Raw genomic sequence first — 26396 nt, forward strand, 5'->3', positions numbered from 1 at the left:
TTCTTAATTAACCATCTTCTTGCAAATATGCATACATGTGAATGATTATTTTTAAATGCATTTTATTTTTTATTTTATTAAAGATATTTACTCGCTAATAGAAAATATAATTTTTTTAATAGTACTATGACTTGGCAGCTGATGTTTTGGCAGAGAATGCTCACCTAACTTATAAATACTTAACACCTGTAAGTAATTTTTCGTGAATAAGTCACTTCTAGTAAATTTGAAAGTTTTGTTTTAATTTCTTTGTATGATTAAGAAATGTTATACTTGATATTATACTTTATAACATTTTATATAAAATATATATAAATATTATAAATAAATATATATAAATGTTATAAAGCATAATAACTCTATATTTTAATATACTATAAAACATTAGAAGTTGAATTAGCAATTTTCACTACCTAAAAACGAAAACTATCTAATAAATGTATCAAACATGTGAGATTGAAACAAGCCTATAACCCGATGAAATATAATGTTCCTAATACGTTGTGTAAAAGGTTTTTCAATAATAAGTTATCAAGTTTTTTACTGAAATATGAGGCCAGCTGTACCCATGAGGAATTTAATAAAATATGAGGCATATGCTACAAATGAAAAATGTAATGCAGCATATATTGGAAATATTGTGAAATGGGATATTTAATACTGAAGAATTTCAAACTATATTTATGAATATTTTACAGGAAAAGATTTTTACGTTTTCTTCATTGGTTATAGCATTCATTACATTTTGCTGCTAACAATTTGTTAAAAAAAGTAAATAGCTCCATTTTGCAGCTACCCGCCTTCTAACAAATTGAAAAATATTAATGGCAAAAAATACAGGTTGTATAAATTTAATAAATTTATATTTTTCTAATTGTTATAAATTTAACAAACTTGAGTAAAATATTTGTTTTTAATTAAAGCTTGATTAAGTTTAGCATTTGCACAGTTTTAAATTCATCTGTTCAAAATACTCAGCTTTGGTAAAATATTACATTTATTTTAATTAATTTGCTTGTATAATTATGAATCTTTAGCTTACAATCAGAAAATTTTAAACCACATTTTAATTGATATTTATATTGCAAAATGCATCACAAATAGAAAAAAAATGCACAACAGTACATAATAGACAACTAAAAAATAACTCTTCCCACCATAAAGTACATTTCAACATTAAAAATAAACATAACAGCACTACCATAATACCATTTAATCTTTCTATAAATTACTAAATTGCCCAAATTCTCCATAAGTTCAACTTTGATGTCATTTTCTCACTTATCAGTAAAATTCAGTTCTTGATCACATATTTGATTTTACTTCTTGCTGAATTTCAGCCTGTCATATCAGTGCAGTTTGACATGTATCCCCCAAGCTGAAAGAACATTGAATTTCTCATCAGGGGACATGAATCAAACATAGCTAGAAGAAATAAATAGATTTTTGATAATGTATCACAATTGGACACATAATCACACACACAGTGGGCAAAGAAATGAGCAAACAAGCATATATTTTAATGTTATTTTGCCACTCAAAACTTGCAGATCCTCCTTAATCAGGAACACTAGAAAGTCTGCAAAGAAGTTTCTTCTAACAAAGAGGAGGAAGAAAACACAAAAGGCTCATATTGGTTGCAACAATCAAGGACCTTCTGAAAGACTGGAAATTAGGCTAATTTCCAATTTCTTAAAGCAAAAGTTTATTTAATTAAAAGCAGAAAGAGTTCTAGGTCATCCAGACATTGGCATTCAAATAAGCTATACTGAAGAAAACAACTAATCTCTTTATTGACAATGCTGTGCCCTATTTCAGTACCAAGAAGAAGGAGATTACTTTTACTTCCTATAAAGCTAAAGGGAAATGTGTAAGAATGTAAAGGAAGCTGAATTTTCAACCTCCAATCGAAGACTGGGAAGATTCAGATTAAATAACTAAAAAAATCTGTAAGCCTGTATACACATAGATTGTGCTTTTAAAAAATGAAGTATTTTTTAATAATAAATTAACAAATACTAGATTTTCTAGATTTATAGTATTTTAAATATTACCTGTGATTCTCTACAATATTTCACAGTTTTAGATCAGATTTGGAAACAAATTAAGATTCCCAAAGTAACATAGGAAACAGTATCCTGCATAATGAAAAATTGGTGTAGCAAATATCATTATAAAACAGATTATTTTAAATATACAAGGCACCTTTGTATTTATTTTTCAAAATTTTTTTGATTGATTTAATTTTTATTCTTTTAAAAGTGTGATATATATATTTATTTTTTTTTCCAGTACTTGTATGATTTCTTGGATGCTCTTATAACACAACAAACCTCACCAGAAGAGGCATATAAAAAGTTTGATGAAATGGCTGCTCGTCATATAGAAACTTTAAGAAAACTGACAAAGCAAGTACAAGAAGCTCGTCAGAATCATGATGAGGAAGGAGTTAAAAAAGCAGTTAATGAATGTGAAGAAGCTTTGGAACGGTAGGCATAAATATTTTATGTGCAATGACTTCAGTGGCCATAAAAGATAAAAACATATAATTGATTAAAATGTTAAATTTTTTTTAATATTATTTAAAAATTTACCAAAAAATGTGCATAAATTTATGGGCTGACCTAATAAAAACCATACACCCCTAAAAGGATTGTACTTTAAACCTTACTTGCACTTTAAACTTTACCTTGTACTTGCGCCTTAAACCTTAAAACTCGTGATTTAAAAGTAAACATGTATCAGGATCTGTTGAGCTACTTTACTGTTTTGAATACTGCAGAAAATTCAGAGCTATATAATTTCTAAAATGCAACTTATAAGAAACACATTAATTTATTATACTGCTGCTTAATTTATTACACTGTTCTTTAATGTGTAATTCTGCTGCTTAATTTATTATACATTGCTTAATGTGATCAAGCTATTTTGATAACTTTGTGGGGATTTGTTTAAGTTACTTAACAGTTAATTTTATTTTGAAGCAATCTTTCCTATGGATTTTGCTTTCAAGCCATGCTTTCTTGCCAGAATGTTAATGAGTTAGTGTGCATGTATTCAAATAAGGTAGAAAGAAGTTAGTTAGTAGTTTTGGAAGGTAAATATAGAATGTGTTCTGCCTGTCTGAAGGCCATGTTGTTATCTTTGATTTGTTAGCGATTAGATTTCTGTTGCATTGACCACTTCTAGCCGTTAAGCTTGTTCACATCAACTTTTATGAGTCAAAGCCTGCTTGCACATTAAGTAGCCCATCAAAAGCCATTAGGATCATTTAATTCTATTCTATTTTAAGTTACTTTTTAACTTTTAAGCCATAAGTGTTGACTTTTGTGAGCATCAGTCGGTGTCATTTTTCAATAATATTCAGTTAATAAAGGATTCTTTACACCATCAGTTCTAAACTTTTTAACTAATGTGTACCATCTAAACAAAAATTGAAAAACTTTATACCACCACATTTTACAGTGATTATTTTTCAATTTCTCAATAGAAATATTTAAAAATATATATGTTTTGCCATTTGCACAACCTATTAAATGTGCACACATAAAAAATATTAGATTAAAAATTGGTTACCATTTTAATTATCAAAATTTAAATTATAATACTTTAATTCTAAAATTGTGTGTGAAATTTAGGTTTGTTTAAAAGAGATCAATTTCTTTGTCTTTTCTTATTCACTTAACTTTAACCATAAATGAAGATCCACTTTTAATTTTGTTCTGTATTTATTTTTCAAATAAAACTTGGAAGAAAATCCTTGTTCATACAAATAGGTTAAAAAAGCAATAAAAATTTAATAGCTTTATTTGAAACACTTTCAAATTCTTTTTTTTTTTTTTTTTTTTTTTGGAGGTTGAGGTTCAGCGAAAAGTTGACAAGTGTGTTATTTTTGAAATCTTCAGTTAGAGTTTGATGACAGAAAATTTCTATCAATTATTCTTTTCTTCATGAGATTTTTATTTTAATAGTTAAAAATACTTTGTTTCTTTGCATACCTACCTACACTGATGTGCAAAAATTAAGGACGAAGTCGAAAAATTAGCATATCAGCTGAGCGAAGAGGCAGAGCGGACAGAAAGACCAATCAGGAGATTAAGTAAGGTGATGTACGGTAGCACATGCCCAGATATGCAGGTAGACGTAATGGGGGAGTGTCTAAGTAGTATAAAGCATGTTGTCGGTGTAAGATCAGTATTTCTGGCAAAGAGATTGCATGCCGTATAGCAGTTAAAATAACACCGAGTTGCTACCTCAGCGAGAAATGGTGAATAATCAATCTGTTAGACGACATCTGGATGCTTTTACTCGAGGTCGAATCATTGGGAAGTTGGAGGAAGGACGCAGTGTGACAAGTGTGGCTGCAGAGTTCGGAATTGCTCACAGCATCATTTCATGATTTTGGAGACAATTTCAAACTACAGGAACAGCTATCCGGGGGTTTAGTAGTGGTCGTCCACAAAGAACCACACCAGCAGATGACCGGTATATTGCCTTACAGTCCAGAAGAAACAGGCGGCAGACAGCGGGAGAAATTGCTAGACACACGACACAGGCGACTGGACAACCGATATCACGTTTTACCATGGCCAGAAGACTACACGGTGGTGGTCTGTTTGCACAACGCCCTGTACAGTGTGTACCTCTAACGCCTGCCCATCGGAGAAGGCGTTCTCTGTGGTGCCGGGAACACCGGAATTGGAGAGACAATGAATGGGGATGAGTACTCTTTACAGATGAGATCAGATTCAGTCTGAGTAGCGATTCTCATTGCATACTCATCTGGAGAGAGCGGGGAAGCCGCAATCATCCTTCGAACATCATTGAAAGGGACAGGTATGGAGGTGGCGGTGTTCTCGTTTGGGGAGGCATCATACTTGGTAGTCGTATAGACCTTCACATTTTCAATGCAGGTTCAGTCAACGGGACCCGTTATTGTAACAAGATTCTTCTTCCATATGTGCGTCTTTTTAGAGGTGCTATGGGTCCGCAGTTCCTTTTCATGGACGACAATGCACCATGTCATCGCACAGTAGCTGCCGAACAGCTCTTAGAGAGTGAGGATATTGAACGTATGGATTGGCCGGCACGATCTCCAGATCTCAATCCCATCGAGCATGTATGGGATTTTCTAGGCAGACGCTTGGCAGCTCGTACCTTACCACCAGTAATGATTCCGGAGCTTCGATTGGCGCTGCAAGACGAATGGGCAGCAATGCCTCAACAACTCATTGACACCCTCATTCTCAGCATGGGCAGACGCTGTGAAACCTGCTTAGCAGTCAGGGGAGATCATATCCCCTATTAAAGACCGGATGTTTCTTGCTGGGCACCCATCACAGGGATGTTTCGGCCTTCAGTCGCATTGCGCTTCATGCTACTTTTTCAATAAAGCTTCTTTTTATCCCTCTGATTTCTCTTTTAGTAAGTGTTGCTTACATTATTCATGTCCTTACGTATTGGGGATCTTACGGTATTAAATGTGTTGATTTGGAAAGCTTTTGTACAAAGTTATATTGAAACCATCTCGTCCTTAATTTTTGCACACCAGTGTATTTTTCTCTTACATACCACAAGGTATGCATACTGCCGGTTGAGAATCACTGCTTTACACCCTTTCTCTGGACTTTGTCGTATTTAAAACTTAAGGATAATTCCCTACAAAGTCTATTAACATCTAGTTTATGCTCCCAAAGAACATCAGACATTATAACTTTAACTGAATAATAGCATTAAATGATGAAAAAATCAGTTCAGTTTAGCTAATTTAATGGAAATATTAAGGAAACTTGCATACATAAATATTTACAAGACTTAATTATATTTTAATTTTTATTTCTAACTAAGTTAGAAATAAAAATTAAAATAATGGTAAATCAGCAATTGCATTTGCTACTCAAAAAATTGTGTTTGCAAATGTTTATATTCATTGTGTTTCTGGAAATTGCTTGACTGATATTTTTTAAAATGAAATGTCCATAATATTTTTGAAATGAGCTCGTCCTTCATCTCTGTTTTACAAAGGAATTCCTCCTCATCAAAATGTTTTCTTATATTATGGTTGTTCTGAAAAGCTCTGTCAACTAGAGCATTTTCATTATTATCTATCCAAACTTCAAATTTTATACAATTCACATTAGTTGGAGATGTTGTGTCTTCATCATCAACTTCCTTTGTTTCATTATTTATTCAAGAATTATCATACTAAACACAGTTCTTATTCACTTAAAAGGGATATGTATTTAGCAAAGGCAGTACATCAAAATAGTTCATTTTTCTTGCAAATTTTATATGCTTACATTCTTATCTTCCATGTTACTGATGATTATTTCTATGTCTATGTGAAAATATCCTTTTGTATTCCTAATCACATAGTTAGAGACCTGTTTGCTGGAAGGCATTCAATTTCAATATACTTTAAGGAAAGCATTTACATTGAGTGTTATACAATTGACATTTAAAAGAAGAACAGAAATCTTAAATTCGTTATTCTATTTCAAAATCCTTTCATTTAAAAAGTTGCTATAAATGAGGAATTCATTATGTCTTTTATATATAAATTGATAAAAATATCCAAATAACATTAATTGCAATCACATTAAATGATGACTTCTGTATTAATTAGATGTTGCATAATAATTTAGTATTTAAATATTTTTTTAAACTGCATCAAAAAAATTTATTCCAACATGCAGATTTATTTTTTAATTTTTTATTTTCTTTGAGATGGTAATTATATGATCGTAATAAAATTATCTTCTTTTATAGGAATTCACTTCTAATTACATCAATTCATTAAAAATGACTCATTATGCCAACTTAGAATTAAGTTGCTAAGCAATTGTAATGATTTACTAAAATGTTTTCTTAAAATACTATTGAGAAGATGTTTTTCAAATTTAATATTGAAAATGGTTTCATATCTGTTTTCAGGTTGATAAGCTTTTTTGAAGTATGGAATCTGATTTATTTGCTCTTACAATCATATTTTAAGCTTTTGAAATTGGACAGAAAAACCAGCCTTAGTTTAGTATAAATTTTGAATAAAACTCTTAACTAAAACAAAAATGAGGCTACTTCTTGGTCTAAGCTTTAATTTTATTTTGGCATATTTTTCTTCTAATTTTTCTCTATTTTAAATGGTAACATATGAAAAGTGGCTATTTTGGTTTGTTTGTTACCTGGAATGAACAAGTATTTCAAAGGTTTCTTTTAATAGGTACATTCCTGTTCTTATGGCTCAAGCAAAAATTTATTGGGATATGGAAAATTATCAACAAGTTGAGAAAGTTTTCCGAAAATCTGTTGAATTTTGCAATGATCATGACATATGGAAACTAAATGTGGCTCATGTTTTATTTATGCAAGAAAATAAATTTAAAGAAGCAACTGGTTTTTATGAGCCAATTGTGAAAAAAAATTATGATAAAGTAAGTTTACATTATTCTATTTTCATTTACTTTTGCATTAAACTTCATCAGCTTTAATGTTTTCAGTAACAATTGATTCTGATGAGGAATATCATTAGTAATGAAAAAGTTTGCTACTGAATTTTAATATTAAGACTTTTTATTGTTGTATTAAAATAAACTCATTTTGATTTAACCTTGTTTATTTATAAATGAATTAACTTTGATTTCTTTTTAATTAAATATTATATTTTTTACTTAGAAAGTATTATTGCATGTTAAAAATATTTGAAGTAATGTAATAAGTATGCCATAAATAAAACATTGTGATTTCATCCTGGTGATTATTTCTGCTATCAGCATAATAAAATTCCATCTTTAATAGCATTTACCAAAGCTGCATAATCATTAATAGCATTAATCAAATTTTGTCTTTAATAGCAGTTGCCATATTTGCATAATGGAACTAAAGTAGGCTTCATGATATGTTGTTCAAAATTTGTAGTTTTCTTAAATATGCAAATAAAGATTGCTGCATTTCTTAAAATTTGCTGCTTAAAGTTGAGCCTAAAATATATTTTAAAATTCCATGTTTAGCATTGTTCGTTTAATTTTTTTACCCATGAGTAGCTGTTTATGCTTAAAATAATGGTTGCTTAAAAGTTTATAAACAGTTGTAAGGTCAGAATAATTATTCCTTTTTCTAATGCATTACTGAATTTGAATACTAGAGAAATTAAAAAGTAAAATGTAGCATATTCACTGCTAGGTAACGGGCAATTGATTGTTCTTTAATGGGTTTATAATATAATATAGCATGAAAAATGTCTTTTGTTAGTTACATTAATGGTATAAATATTTGTAAAAGTTTATTAAATTTATTGTAAATATGGCAAAATGATGTATTATTCAAAAAGAAATTAAAAAATTTGAGAAGTGAATGTATTGTTTTTAAATCTTTCATTTTGTTGCATTTTTATAATTTCATGTTAAGTTAGATATCTTCTGCACCAAGATTCACAGCAGCAATTTCCCAATCCACTTGTTGTGGTATGCCAAAAGATAAAAGAGTGTGGTGTCCAACCAGGTTTGTCATAAAGGCTACTTTTAAAATTCTGCCATATCTGGTGGCCAACAGCTGTTCTATGTTTGGAAAAAGTATTTTCATGAAAATATGTGATTTTACTGGATTTTGCATTTCCAAATAATAAGAAAAATTAGGTACTTCCATAGACTCCAACTACTACGGATTCTCCGTAGTTTCTACGGAAATTCATGAAAAACTACGAGCTACGAAAAGTATGGAAAAAACTACGGATTTTACAGAAACAAGAGCAGGAGAACCAGTACGCAAAACGGAACCAACTAATTCATCCGATGATTGGCTGAATACTCGTGTTATCATATATCACGTGTTGAGTGCGTTCCTAGTTTTGAAGAATTAGCCAATCGTAGATCAATAACTCCAACCGTTAACGACTTATCAGTAGTTCCACCCAATTGTCTGTCTCCCAGGTTCCTCGCTGATGCGTGTTTAGGCTGCATTCGGCTGCATTGTGTAGTTTACGGCGAGAGCTTAGCGTGTGGCTTGTGAACTGTGAATCAGGTGAAAGATTTTTAATCATAATGCTGCCTCGAACGAAGAAGCCAAAATTATCAAAGCAGAAGTTTAAAGATTCATATTCTTCAGAATTTCCATGCATTAAAGCATCCGAAATTTCTGTGAATCACGCACACTGCAGTGTATGCAACAAAGACTTCTCAGTTGCTCATGGGGGAAAAGATGACTGTAAACGGCATGTGTTTTCTCAAAAGCATATAGAACTTGGCACCGTAAAATCTAAAGAAATAACAAATTTCTTAATAAAAGATGATGAAACAGATCCTATAAAAGCCGAATGCTATTTTGTTCATTTTTTAATTGAACATAATCTACCGCTTTCTGTTTCGGATCATTCCAAAGAGCTTTTCAAAGCAATGTTTCCGGATTCTGCCATAGCAAAAAAATTTAGCTGCGGTCATACCAAAACTGCTGCTATTGTGAAAACGCTTGCAGAAAATACTGTTGCTGATATTATAAAATCAGTGTGCAGTACATCATTTTCTCTAAGTACTGATGGAAGTAATGATAACAATGATAACAAACTGTAGCCATTGGTTATAACATACTACAGTAAAGAAAAGGGAGTGATAATTACTTCATTGATTTCTATTTTAGAATGCACGAATAATACAGGAGAAGGTATTTTTAATTGTATAAATGAAAACTTTAAAAACAAAGGTTTAGAATGGAAAAATTGCTTATCATTTTCTTTAGATAATGCTAGTAATATGATTGGAAAGTTTAAAGGTGTAGCATCATTTATCAAAATGCATCAACCAAGTATAATCACCCGAGGTTGTCCGTGCCACCTCTTGCATATAGCTGCAAAAAAAGCTACTGAAAAATTAATTGGCTCAGAAATTGAAATGTTGATAATAGATATATATTTTTACTTGGAGAAAAGTTCGAAACGGAAGCATAGCTTCAAAGTTGCTCAACAAATTTTGGGACAGAATGCAAAATCTCATAAATTTTGAAATATTGCAGTACGAGATGGTTGTCTCTTTTAGAATCTATAACAAGGATTTTGGAACAGTGGGATGCTGTGATAAATTTTTTTGGAGATAAACCAGATAACAGTGAGAATGAAGGAAAGAGATTGCAAAACATTAAAAAAATTTTACAGTCACCGACCACCAAATTGTACTTGTTATTTTTGAAAAATACTTTGCCTTTGTTTATAACAGTAAATATTAATTTGCAACAACAAGCTCCTTATATACATAAATTGAGAAGAGAACTTTTTGAACTTTTAATGAATTTATTTGTTAGATTCGTAAAACCATCAGTAATTTCTAAAGAAAATGAAGATGTTACTCTAACGTCTATTCCATTTCAGAAGTATAATAAACAAAAAGAAAATGAAAATTTAGTGATTGGTGCAGAAACAAGACTATATTTAAAAAATGCCAAGTTGAATGAAAGTGAAGTGAAATCATTTTTCAATTCTGTGTGAGCTTTTTTTGTAACTGCATGTTCATATATAATTGATAAATTTCCACTGAGTGATCCATTTCTAAAACATGCTGAAGTTGCTGACATCAACTTGAGAACTGAAGTCTCATTTTCATCTGTTCTTTACTTGATGAATACTTTTCCATCCATTATTGATGAAAAATGTCTTAATCAAGTAGAAATTGAATTTTCCATGTATCAAGTAGATGACTTCGATTTTTTCTATGATTAGTAGTGATTTGAAGTACTTTTTATTAGTGAATGCTTGAGGAGTTAAAAGAAAATTTCTAATTAAATGTGCATATAATTTACAAGGTATATTTTTAATTATTCAGTTTTATATGTATATGGATTTTAAATGTAATAAAATTGATTACAATTAATTATTAATTTAAAATTAATGAATGGTTAATTACAACATACGCTACGCGCACATTTTCAAAGTTGTAAAAATGTCGTTCGCGCGTTGACTACTGACAAGGTTTGCTGAAGGTTGGAGTCTATGTACTTCTTTGTTATAGCAGGCCTCCGAGGTTGAATTGCCGATCAACCGAGATGTCTCATCAAAATCTATCTATGTGTTTTTATACCTTGTCACATGATTGTATATTAGCAGCAGTTGTGTGTTCTTATACCTCATCACATAGTCGTAGAGTAGCATCATGTTGCATTTTTGCTTTCACTATGTGTTCTTATATTATTCATTTTTTATGAGGTTTCCAAATTTGCATTGTTTATTTAAAAGTATAGCCTTTTATATATATATATATATATATATGATGTTAACAGTCTTTAATTTACCAAGCAATGAGGTAAATGCCTGTAGAATTTGTTTTAAGAAAGAGGTCTATAAACGAGATGTGAAAACACATGGTCACAACATGAAACTTACAACAAACAAACAACATGTTAATGACGAAATCATTCAGAGGTGCAATGTTAAAAATTGCAAACCATTCGGAGGTGCAGTGTTAAAAATTGTAAAAAGAAAAAAGAACTCTTATGTTGGAAATTGGTTCACTAGTTTCAGAATATCATTCGTCTCTGCTATTTATGTATTCTTGGGTACATGAATTGACATCCATGAAATGGTGTAGCAAACAGTGTGAAGTGTGTGAAAGTGCTGCAGTTGACTGGAACAGTTACATGCAATAAAATATTAATAATAAGGATTCCTAAAAGTATTCTTAGGAAATGACATGTGAGTATTAATGTTATTATATATCATGCTGTTTATTTTTACATCTGTGCTTCACAAGCTTGGTAAAATTATATTATATAGACCTTTAGTACAAATCTAAAATTATTAAATATCATTGGGAGCTGCTATAACAAAGAAGTACTAAAAATTATTATAAACCTACAAAAAACTGAAGAAAATCCACTATTATAACATAAATGTAGTTTGGGTTCAAATTTTATGTTTAAAATTAGAAAATAAAGAAAATCACCTTTTAGTAAACTAGTTAATACAAGAAAATGTAAATGCTAAATTGTTGAATTGTTAAATATCTCATTAAATCAGTACAGTATTAAGTCATTAACTTGCTATTAATGAGATGTTTGGTTATTAATTTTCTTTGATAATTTATTAAAATTTCCCATTTATTCTGATACATAGCATGATAACACCATGTTATTTTTTGCATGCTGTGGAGTCAAAATATTTCTGTACTTGCTTTTTATTATTTTAAGTTGTGAAAAAGCCAGCTCATGGAGGCATGTTGACCCAAAAAATGTTTTCATTGTTAGTGCATACCTAAGTATGTATTTGTATTTAATAAGGTCCATTAGTTTAAAAACTTCATCGCTTTTATTTTCTGCGCTTTTGAGTGTTATATCAATATAAAGAATAATAATCTCTAATTCAGCCTCCGTTTTGTTAATGAAACAAAATTTTTCCATTGATGAAGTCACTTCTGTTATGTTTAATTCCAAGGAAGGATTTTTTGTGAACAGTAAAATGGGCTCCTTAGAAAAAATGTCTTAGAATCTTCTTTTAAATTCTAAGTTAAGTAATAGAAAATTTTCATCATGCTTAATTACATCATACTTCAGGGTAAATCTCAAGTCTAGAATGAGGACAAATGATAGATGTTGATAATCCAATAAGATGTTCTTCCAAAAACTGATTTTAGCCAGAAAAGCAGATATTGAGCATATTACACTCATGTCCATAAATTAAGGATAATGCAAAATCAGGCAAAGGAAGAATTAGAAGCAAAACAAATTTGACTTAATTTTGTAAAGCTTATTAATTAAACAAAAGGTAAAGAGCAAAAAAAGATGCTATATGTTTGATATTATTAAAAAAATTAGCGATTTTTTTCTCCCTGGAGCAAATTACAAAAAACACCTATTTACAAAAAACCAATATTACATGGTTGGTATGATTGTTAATACATTGTATGTCTCCCAGACGATGCAATACAGTCTGTACAACGCCTAGGCATGCTGAGTATCAAATTATCGATCTGATCTTGGGGGATATTACACCACTCAAAAAGTAATGCTCTCCGAAGTTCTGGTAGACATGTAGGAGGAGGATGACGGGCTGCAACTCGTCGGCCAAGCATGTCCCACACGTGCTCTACTGGATTCAAGTCCGGTGAGAATGCTGGCCAGTCCATACGGGTGATATCATCTGATTAAAGGCATTCGCTTATGATGTTTGCACGGTGAGGATGGGCGTTGTCATCCATAAACACAAATTGTGCGCCCATGGCACCCTGAAACAAGTGTACATGTTGCTCCAGAATGATGTCCCGATAGATTTGGCTTGTCATGGTTCCAATTTCAACATGCAGGTCAGTTCTGGAACCCAGAATAATTCCACCCTAAAGGAGCACTCCTGCACCACCGTAACGGTGTCGTTCAATGATGTTTTCTTGGTGGTAACGGAGCTCTCCATATGAAAGTCCGGCAAGAATCAGACTGCAAGCTAAACCTGGACTCGTCGGAAAACATCACACAAGCCCACTGTTGCAGTGTCCACAATGCATGCTCTGTACTCCAGGCTAACCGCAGGCGACAGTGAGTTGCAGTAAGTCGAACACATCTGACAGGTCTACGAGCATATAGAACAATCTGCCCTAAGCGTCTGTACATGGTCTGCCTTGAAATTGTCGTACCAGTGGCTGAAGAGAGCTGACAAGACAGGTCTAAGGCTGTGCTCCGCCTGTTTCTTTTGGCAGTAACTACCAAATACCGGTCCTCATTCGGCGTTGCAACTCTAGGGCGACCTGTGCTGTAACGTCTACTCACATTACCATCATCTTGGAATCATTGCCAAAGCCTGGATATGACACTCTGGGCAATTACAAGTTCATCTGATACTTCCAGTTGGGTACGCCCACATTCCACACGGCCGATAATTCTACCACATAAAAAATCATCCAAATGCGTCCTTTGTGTCATAACTATTCGGTTATTGCACTGAAATGCTTATAAAGCGCCTGCGAACAATTTTACTTCTTTGCCTGTATTCCTTATATATCACTCTCTTACACATAATTCGTCATTGTAACATACCATCAGTGTCATCTGGTTACTTCCTGAAATTTGCATATGATTCTTGAAGATGTGTGTATTGATTTTACAGGTGATATATTTATTTTAGAGTTCAATTTCCATGTGACTCTGAATTATCCTTAATTTATAAACATGAGTGTATTTTCAATGCGTGTTTTCTCTTTCCTTGTAGCATTGTGTATAGGTTGTAGAGTGAAGTGATGTCGGTTAAAATTGCCAAGTCAGCAAGCCACTCCATGTGATCCAATTTTTTGGTCATAATTGTCTTTGAATATGAGAAAATTTTTAATATCCAACAGCATTACAACAAATCTTGTTAAAGCTTTTTCTCAACTTAGTCATCTTACTTCTTCATAGTAAATACTCGATATCTAACTCATCAAATAAAGCTTTAAAATAATTACAAATTTAAAATTGACAATGCATACAACAACAGTCATTACATTATTGAGATTGCACTCTTTAGCGGCCTGATTTTCTTGAAGAATAACACAGTGGTATAAATTAAATTTGTAAAAATGGTTCCTCCTGATTATAGAGCCCAATAAACCCAATATTTATGATTGGGAAATCATAGCCAGTGCATTTTCAGTTGTGATTGCGATGAGTCATTTTATTGCTATGTTCTCTTCAATAAAGTCAACATGGTTAAAATGCTTCTTTCATGGTGAAGTCTAGAAACACCATTCTTGTGAATGTCAGAAGTTGCAGTGAATCAGTAACACTGGTGAATTTATTGAACTGGAGGGAAAATATGCATATTTTTCCAAGTCAGATCTCATGTGTGCTATTTGTTATTCACCATATCATTAATTCATTGTGCCTTGTGTTTCGTGACAGAGGAACATCTTTTATACCTGAGATTATTTCATATTTAAATTTGTGAAATAAAGACTTGACATTGCCAGCATCCTTTATAATGGTCCCACCTGAATATGCCTTTCTGTGTGATGCAAAAAAGTAATTTACTTCTGTGTTATTCTTTGCTTCATTTATGAAGGTAAAAAGACTACTTTGTTGATCTTTTAGTAAAGATTCCAGTGACCTGAGTGAATATTTACCATTGAAATCCTTGTGAACAGTTTTATGATGACATTGAATATTCAGTTTTGGTACTGCTGCTGAAGCATTGCATAATAAATAAACTGCTTTTTTGCCAATGTTTGTAAATAACAGATCTTCCTTTCATTTTTTGTAAAAGTGGTAGATCTTTTTCCTCCCTGTGTTGTCACTCTTGTTAACAAACACACCACAAAATATACAAAGACAAAAACTGCTTAATTTGATACTCACTTTCACAAACTTTTATAAACTTATTTTAACTGAAATAATGAATACTGCATGGCTGGATGGATGATTCATCGTTTGTGCAGATGTGTAGTGGTACCCGCAGCAAACAGGGCTTGTGTTAAAGCAGGCACTTTAAGCCTAATCCACAATACAGATAAATAAAACTGAAGGAGCAAGACAGAGTGAAGGTGATAATATGCAAGTAGGTAGACACAAGTTCAACAACCCTGTATGTGATGTGTTGATTGTGCCTTTTTTATGGTTGGTTTTTACATTAGGATTAAAGTGTTTGTCTCATGGTAATATTGCGACTGTGGTTGTAGTGTGCCAAGAAGGGATTGTGGGCAACTAGGCAGAGGGCCACCAGTTGGACACCACTAGATTAGACTAGTGATGAATCTAGCATCAAAACTTTGATCATAACTCTGTAATTAAATAAATAGAACAGACAATTTCATTAGGCATGTTGAATTTTTTTTTTTTTTTTTAATTGTGCAGTCTGAAATACACTACTGAAATAAGACTTCATTCTTGATGTACTAAACTGATACTTCACTCAACCTTAGTTTGCTGCCAATATTCTCATTTTTTGTCATACTAAAACTGTATGATGTATGTAAGCATTTAGAATGCTAATTATCATAAATTAAATTAAATATCCTATAGCTTTTACCTGAAGAACAGTGTTGAATTTACTTCTTGAATTGACCATTTTATAAATCAAAGATTTGTATAACTTTTCCTTTTGTGTGTGGGTTTTGATTTGGTTAAGCCCCTTAACAAAGTGCTAGATTTGTACATTGTTACAAAAGCAGAATTTTCTTGGCCTCAAATGGGTGTCATAACTGATTACCTTTCTAATTGGTATAATGGTTAGTGCTCCTGTCTGCTGTATTACTGGGCTCAGGTTCAAATCCTGGAGAAAACATGGATTAAGTGTATAGCGTCCATGCGGCACGTAATACTCAAAATACATGGTGAGCAAAAAGTCCTCTCAAGTGTTTGGTGGTAGGGAGGTCCATCCCCCAGAATGTTCATCATAAATGGGGGTGGAATCGAACAAATAATATTGTAGTACTACATCTGTATACTAACACTTTATAAGGTATTTATCCCACGTTTCTAGCGAGCCTTCGTAGTGTAGTAGTTCTGCACGCTGGGCCAGTATTTCACAGGTCCGTGGTTCGATTCCTGGCGAAGGGGTTTGCTCAATTTTCATCTATTCGGCCTCGAAATAACCTAATGTCTCTACAACCTGTATGACTCATTTGAGGCCAATAAATATCTGCTTTTGTAACAATGTACAAATCTAGCACTTTGTTAAGAGGCTTAACCAAATCAAAACTCACACACAAAAAGAAAAGTTATATAACTCATGGATTTATAAAATAGTCATTTCAGGAAGTTAAATTCTGATATCCTGCTCCATTTATCTGAACCATAATTACTAACTTGAATAAGATAACTTTTAGGAAAAGAAGAAATTTTTTTAAATATTTTTGGAAGGGTTGCCTTTTTGTTATACTTTCTGGCAATCCATAAAGCTCAATGGCGTAGCTAGGATTTTTGCACCGGAGAACACCTGAAGAATTTGCGCTCCTTTCTGTGTGCCAAGAATGGAAAACATTTCATTAAAAATTTCATATCATCAATTTGGTGCCCAGAGACAGATGTTCCCCTAGCTATGCCACTGATAAAGCTTATGTCATTTTCTTGAAATTTCAAGTAATCATCTAAAATTCATAAAAATAATTCAGGAATGCTGTATTCCAATGAAATTGTAGTGGGATTTTGTAAACAATGCTGATCTTATATTCACCAAATTCATAGATATTCATCAGAATGCTACAAAATGTAACGCTACACCATGCGCTTTTTGTAAATGCTACTCTGTAATCAATGATGAAGATTCAATGTAATGGTCATTGACTTATCTGCTGCAGTTTGCACATGGAATTTAAACGAAAAAATTTTTATTAACGATATTATTATGAGCATCACTTCCAGATACCAGTGATGACTGAAAGTCTATAGCTACAATTTTGAATGAAGCTTGATAATATGTCATGCCCATCCAGTGCACGTGGTGATGTGTCGTCAAGTTTCATTTGACTTCACTACACATTAATGACATCAGTAGTCTCTATCTGTTCTTTTTTCGTCCCCCTTTCCTGACCAAAATTATGATTTCATAATTCTTGCAATAGTGATAGTTTCATTTTCACATCGCTCACTGTTGCAAGTGGTATCTGGATCTTGCCAGAAATCTCACAGAAGAAATGACTAAATCAATAAGCACCTGCAATTGTGCTTTCTACAGCCTTAACTTAGCTTTCCTCATACATCCATTTTGATAATTGTAGCTGATATGTATTTTAACTAAGTGCATATGATCTTTTTAGTGGCAGATACTGCCAATTTAGTTTAGGTATAGCACTCTTTTGAAAAATTTAAAAATAATGATAACATATAAATTTTTTTTCTATTTACTATATTTCATTGGGCCCTTAAATTACTTTATCTTTTTAGATATTGAATGTCAGCGCTATTGTTCTAGCCAACCTTTGCGTTTCGTACATCATGACTTCACAAAATGAAGAGGTAAGAATTCTTAAATGTAATACTTGTGCTTAATAAGTTGCTAAAAGAAAATATATATTTTAACACAGTGTACTGTAAATTATCCAGTTTCTGAATTATCCATGCCTGGCAATGCTGTTTACTGCATTGGATGCTATATATGAAGTAGCAAACACTTGACTTAAATTAAGACTATTATTACTGGTTCGGTCATGGAGAAAGATTCTTCATAATATAGAAATTGGATATTTATTTAATTGGCAACAACTAAAATTATACGCCAAAAGACTGAATATGTAAAATTCTTCAAAAATGTCAATCGAGAAAACACTGGGAAGTGGTTCGATGGTGATTTGACTGAGCCGTGCTTTCTGCGCTTGAGTGATGGTGATGTGGAGTCAAATGTCACAAGAACAGAAGAAGCAAAGATTGATATGTAAAATGTAAGTGAAGAATATACTGATAACTACATTATTCCCAAGACAACAATGACTTCTATTGAAACTCTCTTGGATTTTATAGAACAAGGGGATTTAAGTGCAATGATAAAATAGCACTTCAAAAAATATGCAGTGAAATTCAATAAATACTTAAACTAATGCAAATAATATTATTTCTCAAAAGAAAAGTAAAATTACTGATTTTTTTTAAACATAAGCACATACAATAAGCATGAAAATTAATAGGCTGGATTACCTATGTTTTTCTATTACCTGTGACCTGCTTTTACAGCATTAGCTTACATAATTAAGAGTGCAATGTATATGTAATATTATAATTTAATAATTTTTTGCAGGCTGAAGAACTGATGAGAAAAATTGAAAAAGAGGAGGAGCAGCTAGCGTATGAAGAGCCAGATAGGAAAATATTTCACCTGAGTATCGTCAATTTAGTTATTGGGTATGTAAACATTTGAATAATATTTTAGATTATTTGCTGTCTGGACATATAACTAATCCAAAGTCTATATTTCATTGTTTTTTATTCATAAAATTTTGAAATGCAGTTCTGAAATTTGTGTGTATATATTTTTCTCCCATTAAATATTTCTTTCACAAATGTCTTCTTTCTAAAAAACTAAGTTCTTTCCTAAAAAAAGTTTTAGCATAAATTGTAACCAGTTATGTCTGAAAGATATGAGTTAAAACAAACTGTAATCTTCATATGTTCTTAAATTACTTCAGATTATGTACACTTAAAAGTTAATACTTACATTATATTCACTTAAACTACATATACTCTGATTTATGTAAAATAAGGAAAAGTAAAAGTCAGGAAAATCGTCATAAAGAAAAGAATAACATGATGGAATTTAATGAAATTTAGAGAGAATGTGAATTAAGAATACTTCCTTATTATTACAATCTCCATTATTTAAATGATGCCAATATATATCATTGTCACCAAGTGGCTGAGAATCCTAATCTTAGTCATTTATAATTCACTCGTCACAAAAAGACTTTTGAATAAGTTTTCAACTTTGATATGATCCATTAAGAAGATGGATAATAGGTTTAAAGTTGTAAGCTTTGATGCCGTGTTGGAACAAGAAAATCATTTTGATGCTGTATCAAAAGCAGTCATGGAAATAAGAGAGGCACAGATGGTATGCTAGAAGTAAGTTCTTTGAAAGGAATTTTCTTTCTCCTTAGTATGTGCCTTCATGGTGTAACTGGAAGCCCATCCAAGCAATCAGGAAGTTCAGAGTTTGAATCATGGCAAAGGCATGGTTCATTGTATTTTTCATAGTTCCTCTTTCAAACTATCCAATGTCTCTACAATGATGCTTGACAAAAATAAGGTGGACGATAATTCATTCCCACATAGATGCAGCAACTGTAGCTGTCCTTCACAGCTGCTTTTTAGCAGAGAGAATGTAAGGAATTTTTATCCTCCTTACCACATCCCTTCACCATGTTATTGAAGGTGCATCTGGCTAGCAATCAAAAGTCCAGAGTTTGAGCACAGTGAGGGCATTGTTAACTTTTCATGTTTCTTGCTCTAAAATATATAATGTCTCTACATCTTAACTTTTTCTTAATTAAAACTTGGTAGTAATCTTCACACCAAACAGTGGAGGCTGCAATAATAAGGAAGTACCAAAGTAAATTATGAACTTAAAAATAGCATAAACATATTTCATCTAAAAAACATGTATCTAATTAACTTCTAGTACACATATAAATCTATGTTGTAATGATCTCTTGCCTGAACTATTGCTCTGTCCTTATTGTTGCATAAGCAAAACTCCATTCTCACCTGCAAGTTTATATGAAATAATTCCTGATAATACTGTGTAGGCTTATGAAAGTTATGGATATGCAGTGTTCCTCAGTCTGTTTCATATAACTGTGTGCCCAATTCAGTCTCACATAATTTTACTTAAAAGTACATAAATTGCAGTTGCTAATTTCACTATGAGCAGTTGAACTACCCACATTTAATCATTACTTTGAGTTTGAATAACTCGGATGTGCCTTGAGCCAGCCAATTTTTATCCAAAGAAGTTCATTTAGAAGATAAAGTTATCAAGATCTTTCTTGCTGAATGGCTATTTCAACTTTTTTTTTTTAAATTTATTTTAGGAAACAAAATAATGATCCACTCTAAAAGATATGTTTTATATTATTATCTGATTATAAAAATTGTTGCAATTAAAACCCATTTTCATTTGGTGTACTTATGCAATATTCTTTTACTAGCTATGTGATCAAATTTTATTGAGTTCACATTATTTTTAAATTTATCAACATTATGTTTTTTCTAGTACTCCTTAGTTAATGGAAACCAGCAGAATATTTATAAAACATTTTATGATTCCCCTCGCCCTTATTTGTATATTATCACTCTTGACGAATTATTTAAAATATATATATATATATATATATATTATTTCTTCAATATGTCCTTTTTTATTTCTTTAGAACTTTGTATTGTGCCAAAGGAAATTATGACTTTGGCATTTCTCGAGTAATAAAGAGTTTGGAGCCTTATTCCAAAAAACTTGGAACTGATACTTGGTTCTATGCTAAACGTTGTTTCCTGTCACTTTTGGAAAATCTTGCAAAACAAGTGTTTGTCATCAGAGATGCTGTATTATACGACTGTCTGCAATTCTTTTCCCAATGTGAAGGTAGGTTTTTAAATATACTTTTGATAATTTTCAATTTTTTGTTTGCTTATGCTACTATATTTGAATTTTATACTTGCTTGTGTCATTCATTGTTAATAAACATTCAGATACAAAAAATTGTTATAAGTAGTAAGAAATTAATAAAATAAATGATTAATCATTCAATATAATCAACCTAAATTAAAAATTATCATATAACTCTGAATCTAAGATGGCTCCTCCCCCCCCCATGTTTTAAAAAAAGGACTTACAGAAAATGTGAAATGAAATTGAATGAAAATTTTCTAAACTTATAGATTCAGGCTTTTATTTCTTATTCCCCATAGTGCAAACCAATACACTTTTGATACCTTTCTCTTTAACAGTTGTACTGGATGGCATGTTGAAGTACACATGCCATCCAGTACAACTGTCTTATCAGCAATTGTAGTTTGCCCTAAGACAAAATCGTGTTCCTTTCTCAATCTTATAATGTGTTGATAATTGGCCAACTTCTCCCGATATACTGCTGGAAGTCACTGAGGAAGAAATTTTAGACATCGCAATACACATCCATTGCATCGCATCATCCTTGTACACAACCCAGATATGGCTTTAAATTCAACACCATGCTCATGTGCCATGTGCATTAATTACTCAAATGACATCATGAAAAAAGTCATTCTTTATATTTCTAACATGCAAATGCCATTATTTTCATTCTGAAATTATTGAAATGACGACTCTATGGGCCACTGAAAGCTTTTCTAGTTGAATGAGAAATTTTAAGATGTTATTTGTCCACCTTCAAATATTAGTTTCTGTGACGTCATACTTCCTCAATACTACACAACTGTCTGTTGCTTCTGCATGCCGAGTAACTATGATTTTGAAATTTGTTTAATGGAAATGCCTAAACTCTTTTTTGAAGTTCAGTGTTGAACCCCATTGCTCAACACTGTGACCCATTATATATGGTATCTGTAAAGAAGATAATGTTATATGTGCTACCATTTTGTAGTACAGTTTATTACACTTTAACGTGAAGTTCAAAACTGGAATCTACAACATTTCACAACAGTTGATAAGAGATATGTTTGCCAGAAGAATCACTGCATGTTACATACACAACAATCTCAATGGCAGTATCACACAGCAATGCTCAAAATGCATGTGAATGTTTAAGGATAAAATAGTAGGTGTGGCAGCGAGAAGAGTTAATGGAAGCTTGTGGTACAGTCAGTAAAGAATACTCCATATCATATGTGGCAAAGAAAAGATGACTGCATGTTGTTTGATACAAAATTTAGGAAGAAAATATCATTCATTTAATTAAACCTTCTAAGCGAGATGGTTTATTGGTTATAAATAAAAGGTTGTAAAAGGTTATACGGGTTATAAATGCTGTTTACATGAAAATCTTCTTGAGTTGGTAGATTTGCATTTAAATGGCATTTATAACCTAGATTTGAGTAATTACTTATTTTTTGTTTTCATAATCTTCTATTTATTCAAATCATATTTAAATGATTAAAAAAGGTAAAGTATTGTAAATAGCAAGGAAACATGCACTAAAGTGACAGCATAAGTCATGCCATTCAGAGAGTTAAACTGATTTTTTATGCATTACATTTAATTGGGCATAGATAAATATGGTCTTGTGAGTTTGGATTAAATAACAAATGATTGTTACTTGATGGAATTATTAAAAGACATTTATTTTAGAAAACCATACACAAGATGATACAGAAATCAGTTAACTGAAAAAATAAAAATTTGTTCTTCAGCCAGTTTTAATGTACGATAATGTAATAGCACAGAAATGAAAAAACTGCAGAATGGGGATTAAAGAATTTTAATGTGCATATTTTCAAATTACAGTTCATAGCAAAAATAATGCTGAATGGCAGCCATTATTATTAAGCTGCTATTATGACTGGTTGAACTTCCTGTACCGCCATTAGAGGCTTAACAGGGCTTAGTGGAACTATTTAACCTTTTGAGCATATGACCGGCTTTATCCAGTCATCAGAAGTTTTGTTACTTGGCATATATTAGCTTCTAATTTAAGGCATTTTGCTTTCTTACTTTCTTTAATAATGTATATATCATCTTAATGAATGAAGTTTTTGAAAACGCAGACTAAAATAAGTAAATATACAAACTCAATTAATAAATGCTGTTTAAATACTGGTCTTCATGACAGATCTAAAATCCTGTGCCGCTCAGAGGGTAAATTAAAGAAACAGTAAGATCTAAAATAAGGCCTAAATCAGGCCCATTAAGCAGTGCAACTACCACCAAACTACCTGAAGTAACTTTAAATAGAATAAACAACTAAAATATGAACTTAAAGTCTAGGAGCTGGTGGGATTTACCAACTACACCAACAAAAGCACATTATTACATACTTTGTAAAATATAACACGTTACTTACATGCATAAAAATATGTTACTTACATATACAAAGAAATAAAATAACAGAATATCATAAACATCCTAATTTTTCTTAAAACAAACAGGGATATTTGCAACACAATCAATATATAAATTCATTTCATTTACAGATACATATTTTATGAAATTTGACAATTTCAATTTAGTCACTGTATTTTTACTTAGATCCTTTAGAGTATTAAATTTAGTAATATATCTGGAATAAATCTTAGAACAATATTTTTCATAGAAGAGCATCTAAACAGCAGCTCAATATCGACATGCAAATGCTAATTGGACAGGCACGATTTTTAATCGAAAACCTATTATAATAAAAGGAAAGTGTCCATGATTAGTTAAAGCTTGGTTTAGATACTTGTCACTTAGACATCTTCTCTCACTTACAGTTGAGATTATATGTGAATTTTCCTTTAAAATCTGGGTCCTTCCACTTTGCTTGCCATAGAGTCAAACCGTTTTTTTTTTTTTTCAACAAGGATTTCAAACTGTCAAAGGAAGTCTTTACTTCAAAATCAATAATTTGATTTTCAGTGGCAACTTTTGCCAATCTATCTGTTAACTCGTTACCAATGGTACCAATATGACTCTTTGTCCAAAAGAGTTTCATATCTCTGAAAGTGCTAAGAAAAATGAGCATATCTTTTATCTGTTTAATTAGATCGTTACTTGGACAAACATCCATAATTGAAACAATTGCGCTTTCGCAGTTACTATAGATTTCTACAGGATCTAACACAGAATTAGAAATAAGCCAATGTAAGGCCTCTCACAGGGCCACTGACTGTGCTTGATAAACAGAGGCATTGCCAGAAAGTCTATATTTCCTTTGTAAGCTTAGTTTCTCATCTGAGAACACACAAAAGGCTGCCCCCACATGACTATCTAATTTAGATCTATCTGTAAAAACTGTATAGCCTGTCATATTGAAGAGGCCTTTATGCCAATTCAACCGTTTCAACAAAGCTGTATGAATGTCTAAACCTTTTTCAAAGTCAAAATCTCTAGATGAGAAGATCTCACTGAAACAATCGACAGTTTTATTACCAGCTTTTAATTTAAAGATAGCATATTCTTTTTCCGCTAAAATATCAATCAGAGGACATCTAGCCAAAATCCGAAGAGCTACTGTGAAAACACTTCCAAAATCCCAATAAAGCGATTCTTTGAATTTGCAAAATTTTGTTACGCATTCGGACCGTTACAGTCCACCATGCGCCACATTCATACAAGATCTTTCTATCAATAGCTCTTTTATATAAACTCTTAAGAACTTTACCTTGGAGATTCATTTTACTAAGTCTATTAAGAATATGGGTGCATTCAATCTTTATTTAATCTAGGTGAGGTATAAAAGTGAGCTTTTCATCGATCGTAATGCCCAAATATTTGATTGTCTTAGAAACTCTAATTGGTTGTCCATACAGTTTGAACCTAGGATGTATTGATCTTGTATTAGTTTTGGCAATACCTAAAAGAAATCTCTTCTTTGGATCAAATTTGAGTTTAACATTTAAGCTGCTGTTATGCAGAATGATCTCTGTGACAACATTTAGCTCCATGATTAAAAAAATTAAGATAAATAAATAAAAGCACAAACAGTTTTAGGTTTGGAAATTTGTATAATCAGTCGAAGTGGAAGTGATGGCCTTTTACTACAAATTTGAAGCGATTGAAATATTTACTGACTTTAAATCCCTCTGTATTTTGTATTTCTATAGCAATCCATTAACTCAGTTATTGTAGTCTGTACCTTTAAATATTCAAATAAGGGCACTTATTGACTATTTATAAGCTTTCTTATTTCTCAGAGATACTTTTAAATTAAAATTATACTTTTACGTTTAATAAATATGCAATTTCATTAAATTCGTGCTCATTTAATATGAAATTTAATTATCTATATTCAGTCTTTACATCATGAATATGTGAACAAACTATTTGTATACGTAATGAAACCAATAAACTTAGAGGTAATGATGTAGAAATAGTGATAATGTAAAATCATATTGAAAAGCAAACATGACAGCCAAGTTAGATTAAATATTCATATTTATTTAAGTTGACATTTACGGGCACAATTCTCTTGGCATTCTAATCGTGCCTATGCAAGGACATTCACATTCTTGATATTGTTGGAAGAGAGCAGAGAGGAAACTTCTTAGTCATTACAGGAATAAAAGCAGAAGTGAATAGCTTGTTAAAAGAAAGTTTGGTTTCAAGTTCCGAATTAGCTACATCATCAGCGTTATGCAAGTCATATGGCATGGATTGATCTAGAAATCACGCAGTCCAGAAACAGTTATTACTATTTTTAGAATAGAGAGAGGTTAATGCTAGTTTAATTTTTATTTATGTTTTTTTTTATCTTATGCATATATACGTGTGTGTGATGATTTTGTGGATAGGCAGGCACAGGAATGACAAAGCTTGGCATCAGAATCCGAGTGTTATTGTGGCCGAGCGTAAGGTGGCATCCAATGACGACAAAGAAGTTTTGATTCCACATCTTTATTCAATTCAAATGGCAGATCATTTTTCCTGTAAAAAAATGTAATGCTAGCACAAGGAAGCATTGATGTAGGAACACTACAACGTAGATGCGTAGAAATGCTGATTGCGGAGATATTTAATGCTTAGAGTTGAAGAATAAACAGTCGAGCTGGATATCATTCCATATTTATTTAAATTCACATTGGTGGCCACAATTTACTTGGCATTCTAGTAATGCCTATTTCCAGAACACCTTTGATACTTTAGCGAATATGAAACAGAAGCGAATGTAGATGATTGCAGCAGCGTCTTAACAGGATGAAAGCTTAAGCGAAAAGAGAAAAAGTGTTGCAGTACTTCAGAGGAAGAAGGGAGGGAGTCAAAAAGGGTTTTGGTTTACAAATTAACTTGATTGAGCAAGAGATATCTGCATTAAGGGTTATGTAAGATTGCATGACCAACTTGAATG

At 31.8% G+C, this 26396-nt stretch overlaps 1 protein-coding gene across 1 annotated transcript in view; it reads left to right on the forward strand.

The window, feature by feature from the left end:
• The window catches only part of Ttc30 (tetratricopeptide repeat domain 30), a 66066-nt gene that overhangs the window by 37245 nt on the left and 2425 nt on the right, over positions 1 to 26396 (forward strand). Inside the window, exons 10-15 of the mRNA XM_035371124.2 lie at positions 123 to 188; positions 2293 to 2489; positions 7220 to 7430; positions 17818 to 17889; positions 18665 to 18768; positions 20793 to 21001. Coding sequence (XP_035227015.1) covers positions 123 to 188; positions 2293 to 2489; positions 7220 to 7430; positions 17818 to 17889; positions 18665 to 18768; positions 20793 to 21001 — 859 coding nt within the window. The remainder of the gene's footprint in view (positions 1 to 122; positions 189 to 2292; positions 2490 to 7219; positions 7431 to 17817; positions 17890 to 18664; positions 18769 to 20792; positions 21002 to 26396) is intronic.

The sequence above is a fragment of the Stegodyphus dumicola genome, chromosome 6, assembly GCF_044657685.1.
Source record: "Stegodyphus dumicola isolate Sdum_Otavi_A_Nest chromosome 6, ASM4465768v1".
Classification (NCBI taxonomy): Eukaryota; Metazoa; Arthropoda; class Arachnida; order Araneae; family Eresidae; genus Stegodyphus; species Stegodyphus dumicola.